The sequence below is a fragment of the Gouania willdenowi genome, chromosome 7 (assembly GCF_900634775.1).
Source record: "Gouania willdenowi chromosome 7, fGouWil2.1, whole genome shotgun sequence".
NCBI classification, from domain to species: Eukaryota; Metazoa; Chordata; class Actinopteri; order Blenniiformes; family Gobiesocidae; genus Gouania; species Gouania willdenowi.
The window spans coordinates 16,134,008-16,154,334 of NC_041050.1; the positions used below are offsets into that span (position 1 = coordinate 16,134,008).

Sequence of the window (20,327 nt, forward strand, 5' to 3'; positions counted from 1 at the left end):
TAACTCATAGAGAACAGCTCAACAGCTGTCATATTTAGGGATGTCCCGATACAACTTTTTCACTTCCGATATTAAACCTATGTAGCCTTGCGTATCGGCCGATACGGATATTGATCCGATACGATAATAGCACGAATCATACATACTTTTATTACTTATTTAGTAGTGTAGAATGTTAGAAACGTTATGTTACTCAAACAGAGAACAACAGTAGGTTACTTTGTTGGAGTGTGAACCACAGTCACCTATGGATATGGAAGTGCTGGAGCGGAACATTTTATCGTAGCCCTTTTATCAGTGATTTTAGATAGAGTCCGATAAAATTCGATATTCGTTTTTTTGGTTGTTTTTTTTTTTTATTTTGCTGATATCGGACCGATATCAGCAAAAATTCGATTGAATTTCATAAACCTTGAATTTGTAATTTATTGAAATTTAAAACAACATAACCATATGTGATTTAACTTATTAAAATAGTTTTGATAAGTTTAAAATGACTTTTATTTTCTATATTGTACGTTAAAGATTTGCATGTATAATTCTGAAATTAAATCCATGTGAAATTTTGATTAATTTTGGTAAATTCTAAAGAATTGGAAGAGTTCATTCCATTTGAATTGACTGGAGTCGACATAGCAGCTAAAAGTCCTGCACTATAATTGTTAAAGTTGTGTAATTGTGGATTAAGGAGTTATAACATTTCCAGTGATACTAAATTAAATACAGGGATTGTAGATCTTTACACTGTTACGTCGAATAATCTAAAAAAGACAACAATTCTTACAGAGACAAAACCACCACAAAGCGTTTCATGTTGAAAACTGAAAGTTGTAACTGGTGAGTTTGTGATGTTTTGCACTCAGGGACTTTCTTTGCAGTGTGACTCATAAGGTTTGTTTGACCACACCTTTCTCCAGAGCACAGTGTGATGGACTCTGACCCCCCGCGCACACACACACGCACGCGCACACACACACACACACACACACACACACACACACACACACACACACACACACACACACACACACACACACACACACACACACACACTCTCTATATATAAATATATATATACTGGTAATTCATAGATCAAACGTTAAGCGATAATTTCATCTGCTGATAACTCACATCATATAATGATATGATGTTCGCTGCATTGTAAAAACACGAACATGCCACCATAAAAAATTGTTTTTGTTACATATTTATTTTTTCACAGTGTAAATCGACATTAGCCACAGGTCATAAATATCACACTCTGTTCTTTTACATTACTGTTTAACTGTATGTTAAATTCTAGATATTACTGTGATTACAGAATTAATCAAAACAAGTTAAAATAATCAGAATTACTGCATATAAACCTAATAGTAATATTGGTGTTGAACGTGCACAAACACTTTTTCACTTTAGATACAAATACTAAACAATCAAAGAGAGAATCATATCACACTAACTAGTGTAACCAGTAACTAACCAGGAATCAAATACACTGTCATCACCACAGAGAGAAAACATGAGGAATTAGAAGCAAAGCAGCACATCTGATTATTGCTCCTCACTGAACAGAACCCTTAGCAGCATCAAACATTTTCTTTCTTCCCTCCATTCCTGACATGGCCTCCACGTTCTTCCTCCAGTCGCTGTCCTCCACCGGCCTCTTCTGCAGCACCACAAACACAAGAAGGGTTGGTATACAATGAGAGAACAGTTTCTGTTGGCTCAGAAAGCAGAACAGGTTGAAAAAACGTCATTGTGTCTAAGCCAGTAGGACCCATGCTATTAATGGGAATCCCCTCAGTGAATACTGTATTATTGTACTGGTATAACTGGTTGGCCTCTTGATTTATAAAAGCATACACACAGAGAGAGATACATCAGAATGAGCTGATCAGCACATGTGAACACTTACAATGACCAGTGATACTTACTCATAAAAAGCCTCTCTCCTGTACAATGAGATCTTTGTATTTCCTCCCACAGCTCAGCCTTGTATACTGGCTTCTAACTTGATATCTCAAACACACCTTTCACACACTCACGCACACACACACCTTTAGCAGCAACAAGCCTCGTCCACATGCAACACACCTTCTCTGTGTCCTCCTTCTTCACTGACTTCAGGTTGGCTCTCAGATCCATGGAGACCTTGTGTTTGGAGCCCAGCAGTGAGCGCAGGATGGCGTCAGCAGACACACGCACACGACGGAGAGTTGGTCTCTTGAATTTCCCCCTCAGGTCCAACACCTTAATGTTCAGATCTTTAATCTGAGGAGTGGGAGGCATTATTCACTTTGCTTCAGTAAGACAACAGCAACATTTAGAGCAGTGGTTCTCTAACTCTATCTTTTGCACCCCAATTGAAGGGTAAACAAATGGAATCTTTGTTTTTAAATAAAATTATTTTTCAGAACTCATAATCAATCTGCACTCCCATATTTTAGAATAGTAAGAATAAAGTAATAATGATAAACAAGTAGAAAACAATTAACCCTAACCCTACCTAACCTAAACCCTTTGTTACCCTAACCCTAACCCTTTGTTACCCTAACCCCTAACCCCTCACCCTACCTAGCCCTAACCCTTTGTTACCCTAACCCCTCACCCTACCTAGCCCTAACCCTTTGTTACCCTAACCCCTCACCCTACCTAGCCCTAACCCTTTGTTACCCTAACCCGAACCCCTCACCCTACCTAGCCCTAACCCTTTGTTACCCTAACCCCTAACCCCTCACCCTACCTAGCCCTAACCCTTTGTTACCCTAACCCAAACCTTAACCCTAACCCTACTTAACCCTAACCCTTCATTACCCTAACCCCTCACCCTAATCTTAACCCAAACCCTACCTAACCCAAACCTTAACCCTAACCCTTCATTATGCTAACCCCTAACCCTAATCTTAACCCAAACCCTACCTAACCCAAACCTAACCCCATAAATCTCTCCACTTTACCCAATAATGCAAACATAACTCCAAAGCTGTCATATTTTAGCGAAAGGTCACTTAATGACAAGTTAATGACAGCATTCATCATGACACTTTATTAATGCTAATGACAGATAATGACAGAATAATGTCGCCTCATGTATAAAACTTAAAGTGTTACTGAAAAATCATACACTTATTGATCTTTCAATTCAGAAAACCAGCTTCTAATCAAATAAGATACAGCACAAATGGTTCAGGAACAAATATCTGAAACTGATTTTATTCAATGATCAATGTTTTCCTTGTCATTTCTTGGTCCATGCTAAACCCTTCTGTGTGAAGGACACAACAGTTCGATTGTCCATATTTGGCACGTGGGCGATGAATGTAAAAGGTTTGGTTTACAGCGCTGAGATTTGGAGAAATGATTTCTACCTCTCTGGTGTTGAGCAGAACTTTGGCTTCGATGTCATAGCGCTCCTCATCCACCTGGTCAATTTTGGCATGCAGCTCATTGCACAGATCCTACACATATGAACACATCAGGTCACTCATCTTTTTTTTTTCTTCACAAAAACATCAAAACAATTGTGATTCAGAGGAAATATTAAATAACACTCATTAAAAAAAAAACAAGTGTCTTAAAGGGTACCAGTACTTGTTATTTATATTACATAAAATGTGTTTAATTACCAATTTACAAAATGTGTGCACATGTATTGTGAGAAAACACATTTGATGACCTTTTTAACAATTTTAAACCTTAAAACTATATCCATGGGGATCAGCCTTGTTTGGCTCGATCCAAGGTTGGGTTCAATTACATTTTTCAGTTACATTATATTTTCAAATACACATATTCAATAATGATTACAGTGACCAGCATTTATTCCAATTTCAATTAAATTACAATTACTTTTTATTCTCAGAAAGTCAATTACAATTACGTTCTCAATTACTAAAGTTCAGTTACAATTAATCATAATTACTGAGCCTGAAATAAATAACCAAATAAAAGTTAACCTTCCTCTTGTATTAGCTTTCTGTTAGCATCTCTTATGATAACGGGTCCTGAATCAGCTGTAATATACACTAAACATCTTCTTTTTTTGTTGACTGGCAGCCTTCCCAAAACAGTTGCCAATACAGACTTTTCAATAGGTCAGAAAGCTGCCAGCTCCAATCAACAACATGCCTGCTGCCATAATTCCAATCATGTAGACGTCCTCCACATCTTCCATGGAAAGCAGTGACAGACACACAACTCGCCACTTGTTCCAAGCATTGCATATCCAGCGGCAAACTTCCCGATTGGACACGCGGGCTCACCACTGCCCGGTCTTTTTGTCAAAAAAAATTTGATTGATAGCACTGAGAGACCAACTGATCAATTCCACATTTCCAGTTTTTGATGAGATGCAAAGAGAGGCTCCTATTAGATTCACAGGACCAGACAAACCAAAAGCAGCAGCAAGAAAAGATACGGGTGGGATGAGAGGGAGCAAAAAAAATGCGACCGCCTCTGTCGAGTAGCTAGACAGTAAAAATTAGACAGGGCTTCTGAGATATGACACGGAGGCATTTATCCCGTAGTGAGACTTCTCACTCATATTACTCAGAGAACTGGGGTTATGTAAATAAACTGTAGTTTTTTATGAGTGAAGTGTAAAAAAAAATTGGGACATCCAGTTTTTAACGTCAGTGATACAGTCGATTAGTAAACTCAGCATACCAGGGTGACGGGGCTTAAAAGGCAGATACAACTGTGTATCATCGGCATGAACATGAAAGGAAACACTATGTCTCTGGTGTTATATTTATGTTCAGATTGTGAGGAGATTCCACTGAGAGGACCTCAGGCACATTCAAATGTAAAGCTTTGTAATAGTTACCTGCAGCTGTGCGAGGCTCAGGCCGCTGGTGTTCAGAGGAGGAGCTCTTTCTTCCAGATACTTGCGTTTCTCCTCCTCTTTGACCAGGATCTCCTGTTCAAGTTCCTCCTTGGCCTTTGCCACCATCAGACTCTACACACACCCACACAAACATACACACACACACACATACACACACACACACACATTTTTCTGCAGTGGTTAGAGGCACACATGACAATTATAGAGGTGGCAGATACACCGACGATCAAGTCTTACCTTTAACATTAGCTTCCTTGAAGCTGAGATCTTTGGTTTTCTCTAAGTGGACAATAATAACATCATCAGAATAAACTGTAAAGTGTTTTCTGGCAATACGATCTAAACACAACTGAAAATAGAAACCTTCTTACCTCTTGCCTGTAAAATAAAAATTAAAAAAACACAATTTTAAAACGAAACTTTTGAGAAAATACATTTCTTTTGTGTCTGTGTGGGTAAATATATGAAAACAAAGCCTGATTACTTACACATGTTCAGGCATATTGTTGATGAGTTCTCACTGGAGGCAAAAAAAAAGTAGATTAACAACCAAGAAGTTTGACATTAGACTTATTTAAATATCAACTATTTTGGCTCATTTGACCTGTTTATTACATGAGCTGAGTGTGGGTGATTTAGGTTAGGATTTGACATTAAAAATAAATTCCTGCTGAAACATCTGACATAAGATTTTACTGCAGATATACTGAAGCAAAACCAAAAACAGGTCATATTATTATTATTATTATTATTATTATTATTATTATCTCCCCAAAGCGCAGACATGGAAGGTTATGGTTTACCCTCCGTTTATTACTTTCGAAAATGGTTTTCGAAAGTACTAGTGCAGTGCCTGTAGGAAGTATGTATTGCTATAGAAAAGTGGAAGGTTAAATATCTTTTTCATGGATGGCCAAATGAGGTTGTGTTTGAAGGTGGGATGTCAGGGACATTTAGGTTTGTTGTCAAATGTGTGATAACTATTGTGTTTTCACATATTTAAATGAATGAATTGGGAAAAAGCAACGCACCAGCATGAAGTTATGCCTAGAGAAACACTTTGAGACACTCACGTTTACATGGGAGCTTTAATTCCTTTTTAATTCAGAATAAAAGTTAAATCATCTTTAAACTGACCTTAATTACTAATGCAAATTTAATTCGGAATTCACACACACACACACACACACACACACACACACACACACACACGCAAGCGCTGTTCACCCAAAGCGAGCAAAAAGTGAAGCCACAGCGGAGTGCTGGCGCTCTGCACGGTGGAATGCCACAGGGCGGCTGTGAAGCCTCCTGTCTCAGCTCTGCTATCCCGACACAGAGTGCCTGACACACACACATACACACACACACACACACACACACACACACAGGAAGTCATAGTAACACAGCTCAATGTTGATAGGTAGTCATGGTAATCCTGAGATTACATGATACTGTGACCGCAGCGTGTTAGCTGAGCTTGAGCTGCTTGGCAGAGGTCTGCGCTCTCTGATTGCTTTTCTTTTTTATTATTATTATTATTATTATTATTATTATTATTATTATTATTATTATTATTATTATTATTATATAAATTTGATCGTTATTGTTATGGATTAATTATATTGTCAATAACTTTTACATTATTAAATCCATTAGTCAGTGAAGCCAGTCACAATTTTTACTTGGACGGCAAATTCAGTGGCATCTTGCTTCAGAGATACATTTCTTAGGCAGATTTGTGTGGTCTGTAATGCAAAAAACAAATCATTTGATGCAATATTGAATGAACACAGCTTTATATTATGTTTGGACCCGCCTTTATCTTGGTTTCAGGCATCTCTGTTTTTGTTTTGTGCTTTTGCTTCGTCACTATATCTCTCACCTCACTTCACCCCCACTGAAAATTACTACGGACTGTTTCAAGTGGGCCGTGACGCCACACGGGACCTCCATGAGTGGCGGAGATACAAACTGAAGCTGCTTGGGGGGGATTAGAAAAATTCCAAACAGATAGCTCTCCCTCATCCACCTCATCTGTCCCTCATCTCCATCTTTCTCCTCAGGATTATCTCAGGGAAAAGAATTTAGAGTGGGCCGTCTCTCCAAATAGACCAGGAGACAACTGATAGACAGCTGTGGGGAGCGATCGTGCAGTGGGGTGCCCAGCCAGGATCAGCGATTTTAAGCTAGTAACTCACAGACACTTATGAACGTCTATGGTGAAGCCAACTTGGCAGTGCTATCACAAAAATGTGGACAGTTTGCGTCAACCCTGGATTTGCACAGAGGAACTTTGGATACAGAACTAAGAACCCTGCTGGTCATTCTGGTTTCATCCATCATTCTGCTCTGTTATAGCAGTGTTCAAAAACATGCATGACAATAAATCTGAGCTGCTACGTGAAATTGAAAACACATTTCTTTTTCTTTGTATCACAAAAACTGTAACCAATAACGTTACTCCATCCTTTCTTTCAGCAGTTCAATTATTCAACCATCCAATATTCGCTAACAAAATAACAACTTTGCATTTTACTCTCACATTTTCAGGCATTCAAGCTCTCCTCAGTGAGCTCTTTTTGCAAACAAGCACAGGCACTAAAAACAAGCACTAAAAACCACATCTTACCACAGTCAGAGGCAGGAGACACAGACGAGGCCACGACACGCAGGATGAACAGAACAGAGATGAGCCCCACCAATTTCCAGTCTCTCTATTTAACAGCACCACCCATTGTCTCACCCTCACTTGCTATTCCTGCCCATTGTGGCTATTATTAGTCACCCAGCTCTCTTACTGGTCAAATCTGACTTAGACCATTTGTCTCATGCAGATTTGATTAAACCATGTGGAAAGCTCTCACATCCCGGAGCTTTTTAACTCACCTCAACAACCAATGAACAAGTTTAGATCAAACAACTCAAATGCTGCTTTAAGATGATGTGACAGAAAATCATTGATAGGTACCCGAGGTGAAAGACAAACACGTTTAACAACCTTAACTGAAGGTTTTCAGAACATCCGGGCAGATGATAACATCCATCCTTTGGATAATGCCAGGGATTCATTGTGTGGGTCGGCCATTAATTATTTTTAGCTTGAACAACAGAATCATTAGATAGATCAACTGTCCTCTGTTGGATCATAACAGTGATCCTGGATGGAATAACAATAGTTAGAGGAATTTAAGAAACATTTTACATAGACAGGATCCTAATGACTTTCAGTTCAGCTTAGTTAACATTGAATGAATAAAAATATGATAGAGGTGAAATCACAGACTGGAGGAATGGAGCAAATTATACAAAAATATGGGAATGGTAGTGTATCAGAATAATATAAACATACATCATATGTACAAGGAATAGGAACACAAAGATCTGATGGGCTCGGGCTCTAGGGCAAATTGTCAAGTAAATCATGAAAACCAGTAGGAAACATTAGTTCCACATACAGAATGCCACTACTTTTGGTGATGTAAGGTATTCTTCATGAAAAACAAAAATGGAGGTCTAAGCAATCTGGAAGAAAGTCAAAAGATTAAGAACAAACCATGGAATCGAAGAGGATGTTTTTTCTTCCCACTGCTTGTTCATGTGGATCTTGTTGGGTTCGTTTTTTTACTATGGACTTTATATTTTGTTAAGCGCAGTGAGATGACGTTGGTCATTTGCGCTATATAAATAAAGTTGAGTTGAGTTGAGAATAGACGTCAAATAATTTCAAGAATATTTCAAGACTCATGTGATTCACCATAAACAAAATGTTGTTGCAGAATGTAAAAGAACCAACAAAAAAAAAAAAAAAACACACAACAGAACATTGGTAGAATCAGCTGAAAACCATGCTGTCAAAAGCCAAGTTGTCAATGACACACTGGGCAGAGTCTCTGGCAGCTGCAGCATATACACAGAACACACTGCTCACATCTGTTCTGAAGGAACATCATATCAATGGTGCTGTGGAAAAAAAACAAAACAGATACGAGCCATATTAGAGTGTTTGGTTGCATTGCTTTTTCACATGCCCCCAACATAGAGAGAAAGAAACTGGACAAGAAAGCTGCGAAGCTGAGGTTTGTTGGATATGCAAACAAACAATGCAAAAGTCAATCATCTGTTTAATAGAGGAAAAGGAAGAGTTCTCATCCAAAGGGTTTGTCTTCAATGAGTCAAACTTTAACTGGAAATGCAAAATGGAATCATCTTATTCTAAGAATGAAGAAAGGATCTACAAAGATGAAAAGAAAAAAGATGATGATGACGTTGACAATGTCGTATTGTGTTTTTCTGCAGTCAGTGCCTTCTCCTCGTCCTTCGCTCTCTGCTCTGTTTCAGGTGTCTTGAAGCTGGAGCTGGTAGTTCATCATCTGTGGTTCACGGCTCAACTCGTCTGGGACACTCTATGTTGTTCTATCTCTCTATCCTCTTCTGTTCTCCTCTTTCTGTCCACTAACCCCAACCAGTCGAGGCAGATGGCTGCCACCTCTGAACCTGGTTCTGCTGGAGACTTCTTCCCGTTAAAACTGAATTTTTTCTCCCAACTGTAGCTGATGCATGTTCATGTGGAATTGAATGGAATTGTTAAGGATAAGGAGCTGAAACAGAAATGGATGAGTTTGTAGTTTGCACGCGTGGTAGCTGTTGATCATTATGCCAATGTGTGCTATAAACCAGAACCAGGCACATTGAAACAAGGATTGACGGTTTCCAATGCAAATAAATGGTAAGAAGTGGCTGACTTCAAATATTGAAACAACTGAAAGCATGAACAAGCTAAAATTAGCTCTGAAGAAACAATATGGGTGAGCTGTCTTATATCTTTGGCCTCTCTGTTTTTCAAGATAAAAGTATTATTACAAGTAAATGTAGAAACAATACAGTTTAGCATTGTGTATTTCAGTTCAGTGTATTTTGTTTAATCAGAATCAGAAAGCTTTACTGTCATTGTGTGAAATGGCTCAGCGAAATTTGTGTGTGCAAAACCTAAAGACACTTTACAAACCACCACAACCCCCCTCTGCAAACAGATCGGTAACAGCCTTTCTTCCAAAGTATGGGATGCAGAATGCAAATTCTGTGGCAAACTCCTGCTCAAGAGGACAATGAAGAATCCATTGCAATCTCCAAAAACCTGTGGATCATTCAAAGACCAAACCCAGTTAGATTATCATTACATTTGAGAATTTTTTTTGGGGGGGGGAAATCTCAACAGATAAATTTTTTAGAAGTATTGTTTTGATAAGATTCTCTAAGATCAATGTGAGAATAAGGGGAGTATTGTTTATAACAAAATTACCCTGACAAAAAAATTCAACAACGGTGCTGTTATTGTGCATTAAAATCTACTCTAGTAGTGTTGTACGCTGTGCATTACTCTCACTGGTTATAAGCTTCAATAAAGGAACTTTATGAAATCAACAGACAAATGTCAACGACCTTAAGCAAGTACTGACCATTTTCTCTCTTCAAACACAGGAAAGAGAGCCCTCTAGTGGCTGAATGTTCACCTAACAGCTTGGATTGAATGAGAGATGTTCCACTGAGCCTTAATCCTTCCTTCTTCTCTGTTCAAAAACATGAAAAAAAATAATAATAATAATAAAAAAAACTTATCAAAACTCAAGCCCAACGCTTTATGGGCCTTATCTCTTGTTAGTGTGTGTTTATCACTGCTGAAGAAACCAGACACTCCACACAGACGTTACAGTATACTAACGGCATTCCCCTGAGGATAGGGAACACACACACACACACACACCTTATCACAACTCTGTCCCACCTAATTTTGTGCTCACTGGCAGCGCATGCGTTGTAGCTGGAGTTGGGGTTTTCCACAGAAACCAGAGAAGACTTAACATAGTTACTTCTTTATTCCTACAATGAACACCCACACAGAGAGTCCCAGCACTCAAAACAACATTAAAATGAACAATAATGCTATGTCTGTCTAATAAGACCCTGTTGATGATAGGCATCCCCTAATGTATTTATGGGTGGCGTGCACATGTATGCGTGTATGTGTGGTTGGGTGTTTGTATGCACATGCCTGCGGCTCAGCGAGCTTCTCATTAGCCTTTTGTGCCGCTACGAACACATGGTGTCCTTACTTTTACACACACACACACATCAGGAGAGTAATACCAGAGAGCTCAGTGTGTGTGTGTGTGTGTGTGTGTGTGTGTGTGTGTGTGTGTGTGTGAGAGAACAAGTATGACGGGAATCAAGCTTTAATATCCATGGAGTGTGTACTTTCCAATGGGAACAACTGCAATGACAACACAAAGCAGCTGTAAGACAACCTAATCTAAATCAGCTGTTTATATAAACTTTATATGATGTAAAATGTCTTCACTCATTAGGATAACAAAATCTCCTATTGTTTGTGAAACGATAATACTTGACATGGTTTTGGTAGATACATACATACATACATACAATGTGCAACACTTGTAAACAAAGAACTTCTGTCTTCATCATCAACTTAAAAACAAAAAAACAAAAAAAAAAAAACAAATCACGTAGACTGAACTCAGTCTGTCAATACAAGTGGTAAGACTCTACTATAATGGACGACTAAAAAGGTTGCTGTGTTAGCAGCATCTTGAATGACTGGAAAATTAAGAACATTTTTAAGACAACAAGGCAAAAAAGTGTCCAATAGGTTTTTTCCCTCTATAAGTATCCATGGTGCCTTGTGTAGTGAGGCCATAGCAGAGAGAACACTTTGGTAAGAATAGGTAATATCTTGATTGTCATTGTAGAAATACATGTGACAAAGCACCAGAGAATAGATCCTGCTTTTTATCCATTTAGTTCCTTATTCAGTAAAGGCATTTCAATCCGACCCATGGATAACTGGTTCACTCCAAAGGCTGGGGACAAAAGAAAAGAAGAGAATACTTTTAATATCCAGTTGTTTCATTTATACATGCAACACTTGGGTTGTTGGGCAGTGCTGTGTGTGTGTGTGTGTGTGTGTGTGTGTGTGTGTGTGTGTGTGTGTGTGTGTGTTGGTAGTGACACTGTTACCACAGCTACTAAGTTAATTTGAGCACTTGAGTTGTGGCAGCTCTCTTAAGGAAGCATCGCTGTGGATTCCTGGACCGTGAGCTCATAGTTCAGACTTACACACCAGTTCAACAACAGATGACTTATTTGTAATTGGTTTCAGCTAAGAAATTTGCCGTCAAACAAGAACGTTGAGTGTGACCGAATGAGCTGAAAAGATTCATGTGAGTCATGCCACCATAAATAAATATCAGTTATTTTTCAAGTAATTTAACCACAGATGAATCTACATTAAAAAAATAAAAAATAAAAATCAGTTCAAAGCGGGTGTTATACCTGTCATTTGTATGCTTTTGTTTTCATTCCGTGTTTGTGTTACAATATAACAGGTTGTCAACTATATTCGTCCAAGGGCCAAAAATATCTGTGATCAACAGAAACTCCTTTGGAAAATAAACAATGATCGCTAATAATTTCACTCAGGTTTAATGTGATTAAGGCCATTTTCTCCAATAAGCGACGTAAATCATCAATACTGTGACAAGCCACCAGGTGCCTAAAAGGGATAATTGATTTCTCAAAGGACACTGGTTCATAAATATAGCTTTTTATTAAAAACAATGTCTTTTTTCTTGTGTATGACAGTGACCAATAGTAAAAGTAATGATTGTTACATGTTTAGATTTGTGTTGTGTGATTCAAAAAGCAACAGTAAATCACCAAATGACGACAAGATGTTATGTTCCATGTGAGAGTGTATGTGTGTGTGCGTGCGTATAAAAACAGCTCGTAACTCTGTGAAGAAGCAGACAGATGTTTTTAAGTACATAATATATTGTAATTATGTCCTAAAGTGAGGTCTGTGTCCTATGATTACCTCAATGTAGTGCAGTTTATTTTTAGATACATTTCAATGTAGTCTTAGAGTGAGTTGAAAAAATAAAAATAAAAAAATAAAGGGGGGGGCAGTGATTTTAGAATAAGTATGAATATAGACAAAATAAAATTACCTTATAATATTTACAGTAAATACATTTTCATCCTGTTTTCGTCCAGTTTTATTGATCGACTAAATGTCAGGCATATGTCGCCATAATCTTTGGTCATTGGGCAGATAGAAAAAAAAAAAGGTTCATTTAAAATAACTTTCAGTTGAAGGGTGACTGGCAGCTTGGTCATAGACCACATGATTCCCATGTGATGGAAGGGTTCATCCCATCTAATCACTACTCTCTTGAATAGAGGAGTGTATTACGTTGAGCCTACAATGATAGTAAATCAGCAGCTTGGAGAAATGAGGGTTTGTGCTTTTCAAAACAAAAGACTAAAAACATCTGCTTGGGAGAACATTTGAGTTTTTGTTTGAAATCCGAGTTTTTACTTCATCTGGCTAAATTGTTTTATTTAAATAATCCAAATTTGGTTCACCAAACAGTTTGTGTTAAACCAAAATTAGAATAAAACCATGTGCCATTAATCAAATTTGCATATAGTTCAGTTATCTGTGACTGAAGTTACTTTTCCACTACATGTCACCCAAAAAGTTGAGTATCATCTAAACCACACGTGTCAAACTCAGGGCCCCGGGGGCCAAATCTGGCCCTTTAAAGCATCAAATTCGGCCTGCTCGAGAATTATGTCACGCAATTTCCCCAGAACCAGGGAAATTCCAGTAAAGATCCTGCAGGAACTGAAGTTTATCAGTTATACATTATTTATTTATAAATGGAAGTGCAAACAGAGGCACATTAATGTTGAATTAGCTCTTTTTCCCACAAAAAAGCTGCGGCGCACTTAAGATCAAACTGGTCCGTATTTGGCCCCTGAACATAAATGAGTTTGACACCCCTGATCTGGACTATTTTATGGAATGACAGTGTTAAAGAATGGTGATGTGTGACCCATACACACTATGTGCTGATCTTGACATTTACCCAGAACAAACTTGCCTTCACTATCATAGCATTTCCTCCATGTAGGCCGTGCACAGGTGCCTGTTCCTGGCTGTCTGCACTGCCTGCAGGTTCTTAAAGCGCACCAGTCCCAGAGCGATCTCAGCGTTCCACGGCATGCCGTCCTGCGGACACCTGAAGTCTATCTCCTTCCCAGTAGCCATGACCACCGTAAAGTAAACCAGTCCTCGTTTGTACTCCACGCAGTCCACGGTGACCATGCGCTCGAAGGGCAGCACCTTGGTTTTGGAGCTCCACGCGGCGCACGGAGCATCACCTGCAGAGTTGCCCCTGCAGCTGAGCAGATGGAGCCCGTCCTCCGTCAGCACGCAGCGCTTCTTCTTCCACCGCTGCAGGAGTCCACTGCTGCGCTTCTCCACCACTCCGTCCCTCTGCCTTTGAGCTGTCAGAGACATGAGTCCAGAAACGTGTTCACAAACACATACAGAGTCTGTAGGATGGAGCCATTAAAGCGCATTTAGCCTGGTGAGGTTCCTCAGGCTCCATTGTCAGTGCGTCTGTCTGTGGGACACTGACTGCAGTGAGGAAGAGGAGGAGGAGGAGATGAAGCTTTGACCGTCAGCGGCTCAGACGGGATATGTTTGAACATGTCCGATCCTCCGTGTCCCCGTGGACCAAAGAGCACCTCCCCTCCTCCCCCTCCCCCTCCCCCCCCTCCTCCTCCCCCCCCTCCTCTTCCTCCTCCTCCCCCCCCACCTCCCCCTCCTCCACCTCCTCCTCCTCCTCCCCCTCCTCTTCCTCCTCCTCCTCCTCCTCCTCCTCCTTTTGGTAAGGGTAGAACTATAGAAATTAGAAAAAGGGCTGGTCCAACCTAATCCATGACAAAGAAAAGTGCACCAGGTCCAAGTTTTCATATTTTGGTACCCAAACTATAACCCTATAAATGTATTAAAACTAGTGGTGGGACTTCATTTAAAAATCTAAATTAATCAACTAACAATATTTGACACGAAAATAAAAGAAAACAATAAACCCAAAATAGTGTTTATTGTTGGCAGTGACTATCAGTACGGTTGCCTATCAATATATCGACATTCTATCCTTACGCAGCCACCCTCATCGGCCCATTTAGGTCACGTGACTAACTCTAAACCGAACCCTAAAAATTGTTGCGATATAGGTTATAACCTAACTCTAACCCTAAGACGCTACGTACGTGTACTTCGGTAAACGTACCAATCGCATCGGGGTTAGGCTCGGACGCGGACCGTTGTCCGTGCTAGCAGTCTATAAATTAGAATTAGCATTAATGCTAATTGCTAATGCTAATTAATGCTACTTCTACTAGGCTCCAGAGTCTAAAAGAGCTCTGGAGCCTAGAAGAACTCCAGTGATCGGCAAATTCCTTCTTGCACAATTTGCACACAACCGGCCTTTTATTTTCCGTCTGATGTTTTAAATAATTAAAATGAATGCCCACGAAACACAGGAACTACTTCTTCTTGGGTTCTCCCATATATGAATCAGTATCATGGGTATACCGGGGTTTTGGAGTGCAACAAAAAGTTAAAAAGCCTTTAACTGTTATTTAACAGCTCACGTTCCTTTAACTGTATTATTTTTTGAAGTGCGTTATTTTTCTGTAATGAATTAATCGCGATAACACAAGATAAAGTCTCGGCACTAATTAAAACGTTTCTGATTAAATCTGTTATATACTTTATATGGAGTTTATTTTTCCTTTCACCTCTCCAACCACACCTATGGCACAGATCCATGATTAAAATTCAGTGGAATTTCCAATATGACATAGACAGTATGTAGATTTTGTCTGTCCCGTTTTCACAATGAGGTTTTTAATATATTTCCACATTGTTGTAAAGGTTGTAAATAAATACACTGTTGTTTAATTACATGAAAATGTTTTGATAGGTTTACATAAATTGGCACTGCATGTACAGTGCGATACCATAGACTGTAAAAAGAATGGACGTGACGTACTCCATAGTTCCCACTAGGGATGTAACGATTAATCGTAAGGCATTTAAAAATAGATTCATAGGTATCACTGTTCACATCGATACTGTGAAAATTGAATCACAGTACTTTTTTTAAACAGTAGAGGTTTATCCAGAAGTGTTTGCGGCGGGCGGAATCTGCTACTACTTTCTTTCTGGCCGCCTTCTACTCTTAAACATATTCATAAATGATTCCTTACCCCTTTAGCACTGAAAGAATATCTGTAATATCACGTGAATATCTGTAAAAGTCACGTTTTTCTATTAGCTCAGTCTGCTAGCATAGCATCTCTTCTTCACTGCAAGATATCTGCATGCCAACCGACCACTGGGCTACCACCTCTGCTGGTCCAAACAAATATCTTACATAAATACAGTGCAATGACTGTTTTTTTTTTTTAAGTCCAATTGTTAAGGCACAAAATACATTTTCAGTTGCACTTTTAAAAAGAAAAAGAACTATTATGCAGTTTTGCATTGTTTACTATAGAACCAGAATTTAAATTAATAGGCTTCTTCTTCATTTGTTTTATTCCTTTATTTTTTTCATTCAAGATTTATTTTTAGTTAAATTGCATTGTTTTGAATAGTTTATCAAGGGATTATTTTGACAATGAAAAATAAAAGGAAAACAGTACAGTTTTTTTGTTATAGTTTAACAAAAAAACTTCACAGAAAATAGAGCACTTGAACACAATGTAGGGTGATAATAACTAATGATCACAGCAGAGTTTAGGTTTTAAAAAAAATAATGTGACGAGTATTTTAACTTTTCTGTTTGACCCACATCCCATCTGTTGACATTGAGGAGGCGGGGTTTATGACCTATACTGCAGCCAGTCAGCAGGGGGAGCTCTAAAAATAAAAAGCTTCACTTTTATAGGAGCTTGTCCACTCCATTCTTTTTACAGTCTATGTGCGATACCCTCACGAGGAGTGACCAGGATTTCAAACATGTTTGATTTTCTTACGACCATAATTGGTCGTGAGTTGTTCATTGCTTCTCATGACCCCATGTATACTACGCGATGCACGACACAAGATTTTTGCCGAGACTAAAAATAGACGCACCAGTGAAAAATCGGCTCAAAATGGGCCACAAATCGCACAGTGTATGCCCGCCTTAAAAAAACACCTTTAGAATTCATTCATGTTGAAATTGTGAGTCACTGCTTTACCATTTGCATAAATGTAGGACCTCATCAATGCGCAGAACATCTAAAAAAACATCTGAAAAAAGCATTGAAGCGTTTAGCTGAAATATGTGAGTAGCTGATTAACAATCCGACATTATCTCAACACCTCTGGCAATTGTGTAGGTTTACTTTCATGCTGTTGATGTGTGAGTTCAGTAACATTCTTGTTAAAAACAACGCCTGCCACACTCCTCACCCCCCGTGTCTGTGTAAAGCCTAAAATAGTAACTCAATCAGGTCAAACTAGCTGACTTTTAATTTTCCCAACAAAAATGCTTACAACGTGCAATGAAAGCTTCTTTTTAAACAACAACGTGTGTATGAGGATTAAGCTAAATGGTCTAGTCAGGTGTAATGGGTTTAGGTATGCATTAGAGAAGGAAACAGAAATATATTTGCTGAATAGTTAGATGACTCATGGATCAATGAGGCTGCTTACCACGAGGCTTTGGAAATCTCTGCATTTAAGGGCTTTATTAATTAATTTATACTGTTTATATGGAAATATTATACAGGTGATTAAGAATATTGATAGGACAAAGGTAATGCTAATACACAGGTCATGCATCAATTAGGCAGAAACTAGGTTTTCTAACGGAGTGGTTATTCAGCGCAATTTCCTGATTTGATTAAATTTGATCATTGACGTCTCAATTCGATCACAAACAGATTTTCGATTATTAACGATTATCAATTAGATTTTTTGATTATTGATCTTCCATTTAACAACAGCAAGCTGCTAAATTACTTGACTTCTCTTTTGAGTCACACCTCAGAACCTTCAATATTGTATGGTGTAACTAAAATATCCAATCTAACAGGAAACATCTGGTTTTTAAAGAAATTTGATAATCATTTTTTAAATCAAAGACTCAATTCATAATCGTCAATAATAAAATCACCACCCCCATTCTCTAAACCAGGGGTGGTCAAGTTTTATTACAGCGGGGGTCGCAAAAATGTGTTTGTTTGACCACAGGGCCAAATTATGTACATTCATGAAAGCATTTAGAATACTGACCAATCTGAGCATTAATACAGGAAAGAACACTGAGTTTTTACAGTAACTTTGTGTGTTTTATTGTCATTCTGTGTATGTTTGTTGTTGTTTTTCTTGTTTTAAGTTATTATGTGCATTTCTGTTGTCCTTTCGTGTATTTTTTCTTTAAAATATACACCTTTTGGAGTCATATTGTGTATTTGTATTGTCATTCTCCTTTTTTTGGAGTCAATTTTGTGTATTTTAGTGTATTTCTAACGTTGTTTTGTCTGTTTGTATTACTGTGAGTTTGCGGAGTCATTTTTTTGCGTTTGTCTTTTCTTGTTGTGTACTTTTGTTGTTGTTTTCTGTTATTTGCAGTCATTTTGTGCGTTATTGTTCTCATTTTTGTAGTAGTTTTGTGTGCCTCTGGAGTATTTTCGGTGTTTTTCTCTTGTCTTTTACTGTGTTTTTCTGTAATGTTGTATATTTTTGTGTATTATTGTTTTCTGTCATTTTGTGCGCTTACTTTGGGGGCCGCAGAAAATTAGACCGAGGGCCGCACGTGTCCCCTGGGCCGCCATTTGCCCTTGTCTGCTCTAAACCCAACTTAAATGAGTTTTTCCTTATTATTTCCTTCCTTGTGAATGATCAGAAAGGCATATCCCACAACGTGTCCAGTGTCCTAAAGCAGCAGAAGCCCACACTGGTTATCATTCCCTTCAGCTAGGAAAGTGACTCATCATTGCTATTAATTTATGCCAACATGGACCTACGTCTCTGAGCAAGCACAGTGTGCTCAAAAACATGTGTAATGTTGATGTCCCACAATACGAAGGCATTAACATATTGGAGGACTCTTTCCCCCCTGTTCACCATCTGCTTGACCTTATTTCCTCCAGTAAGCAAAGGAAACTAAAAACACCCATGTTCAGACAGCCGAGCGGCTCTCTACCATTAAGCTTCACTTTGATGTTTTCATGTAATGCATTTCTCACCTGTCACTAAGTGGGTTTGTATAGGAAATGTATGCGACTGGTTGTAACCATTTGTTATGTTTTTCTTACCATGACAAAAGAATCTTGAATAACATACTTCACGTTTGTGCCTGAAACCTGTTATGATGTGATCACAGTGTTTAACAAGTGGTTCTCAAGCTTTTTGGCTGAAGTACCATCGTTCTCTTACTTTTTAATGCGAGTAGCCCCTTTGTCCGATTTCTACATTTTGCTCTGAATTCTATGAAAAAACAACTATAGTGCATAATGATTGGATGAACGAGAAGAATCTCATTTTGTAAATAAGTGAAATGAAAAAGTTTTCAGTACGTCCTGAATAGATTAATTTGAGTTTTTATCATTTACGGTCATCTGCCTCCTGATGTGGGACCAAGACTGACTTTTGTATTTTTAGGTCATGTTCTGATCAAGATCATTTCTGTTTTGTGTGTCATTTTGTGTATTTTGTTGATGTTTGTTTGTTCTTTTCATTATTTAGTTGTTTTTTGTTTTTTTGTTTGTCTTATTTTGTGTGTTTTTGTTGTTGGTTTTATGTTTTCTTGGTATGATTTAAATTAATATATCTAAGTGTGTGTGTGTGTGTGTGTGTGTTTTTGGTGTCGTTAAGTAGTTTCTTATGTCGCTTTATATGTTTCTCTGTTATTTTTGTGTATTTTGTAGTGATCTTGTGTATTTTTCTCTCATTCAGTCTTTGTTGTTATCTTGTAAGTTGCTGGCAATAGTAAGTATTTTTCTGTTTTAGTGCGTGTGTTTTTGTGTATTTTGTTGTTGTTTGTCTGCTCTTTTTATTATTCAGTTAATTTATCTTATTTTGTGCATTTTTGTCATTGTTTTAGGATATGCTGGTAATATTTTTAAGTAAAAAAAAAAACATTGTAAAATCCCATATTTTGTTAATTTTCCCTTATTTCTCTTTCTCTCTTTCAAGTACCGCCTGTAGTGTCATCGCGTACCTCTAGGGGTACATGTACCCCCATTTGAGAAACACTGCTCTACAACATTCCTCCCTTTGAATGGTGAGCTTTGTGTCAATAGTGACGCTGTAATTTCCCCAATACTTCCAAGATGCTGTAGTTATCATGCAGGCTTGGTGTGTCATAGTAATGCTATGAGAGGAATGGATGTAATGTACAAGTTTTTCTTGATATATTTACTGACTCACCTTTCATTTCCCAGTTCCTTTGTAGCGACAGACAAAATGATTACATTCATTTAACTTAAAAAAAAAAAAAAAGTTTTTATTTTCTGCAAAACATTAAACTTGATTCATATTTATTCATCTTTGATTTTTTTTTTTTTTTTCGGATTATACGCGTACAGATAAACACTGAAAACTAAGACTGAT

General features: G+C 38.2%; 2 protein-coding genes across 3 annotated transcripts; both read right to left on the minus strand.

The window, feature by feature from the left end:
• Positions 1 to 1,191: 1,191 nt before the first annotated feature.
• On the minus strand, positions 1,192 to 7,590 carry tnni1a (troponin I type 1a (skeletal, slow)). Of its 2 annotated transcripts, XM_028453852.1 has the most exons (9): positions 7,476 to 7,566; positions 6,074 to 6,187; positions 5,335 to 5,366; positions 5,218 to 5,224; positions 5,084 to 5,125; positions 4,826 to 4,957; positions 3,369 to 3,458; positions 2,095 to 2,271; positions 1,192 to 1,666 (listed from the first exon to the last, which is right to left on the minus strand). In XM_028453852.1, exons 3-9 carry the CDS (start codon positions 5,346 to 5,348, stop codon positions 1,562 to 1,564), a joined length of 567 nt encoding a protein of 188 aa, XP_028309653.1. In that variant the 5' UTR covers positions 5,349 to 5,366; positions 6,074 to 6,187; positions 7,476 to 7,566; the 3' UTR covers positions 1,192 to 1,561. The 2 variants fall into 2 exon arrangements, with proteins under 2 accessions (XP_028309653.1, XP_028309652.1); XM_028453851.1 differs by lacking the exon at positions 6,074 to 6,187 and having other exon boundaries at positions 7,476 to 7,590.
• A 3,114-nt stretch (positions 7,591 to 10,704) lies between these two features.
• On the minus strand, positions 10,705 to 14,449 carry phlda3 (pleckstrin homology-like domain, family A, member 3). The gene is made up of 2 exons (XM_028453421.1): positions 13,807 to 14,449; positions 10,705 to 11,721 (listed from the first exon to the last, which is right to left on the minus strand). The coding sequence occupies exon 1, from the start codon at positions 14,223 to 14,225 to the stop codon at positions 13,815 to 13,817; it is 411 nt and encodes a 136-aa protein (XP_028309222.1). The 5' UTR covers positions 14,226 to 14,449; the 3' UTR covers positions 10,705 to 11,721; positions 13,807 to 13,814.
• Between the last annotated feature and the right edge of the window lie 5,878 nt (positions 14,450 to 20,327).

Bases quoted from the DNA above. Each gene is read 5' to 3' on its own strand.
- phlda3 (XM_028453421.1), bottom strand. From the start codon at position 14,225: ATGTCTCTGACAGCTCAAAGGCAGAGGGACGGAGTGGTGGAGAAGCGC.
- tnni1a (XM_028453851.1), bottom strand. The intron at 3,459-4,825 runs GTAACTATTACA...TCATATGTGTAG, and splicing joins TGAGCCTCGCACAGCTGCAG to GATCTGTGCAATGAGCTGCA. The intron at 1,667-2,094 runs GTGTGTTGCATG...GTGGTGCTGCAG, and splicing joins AGAAGGAGGACACAGAGAAG to AAGAGGCCGGTGGAGGACAG.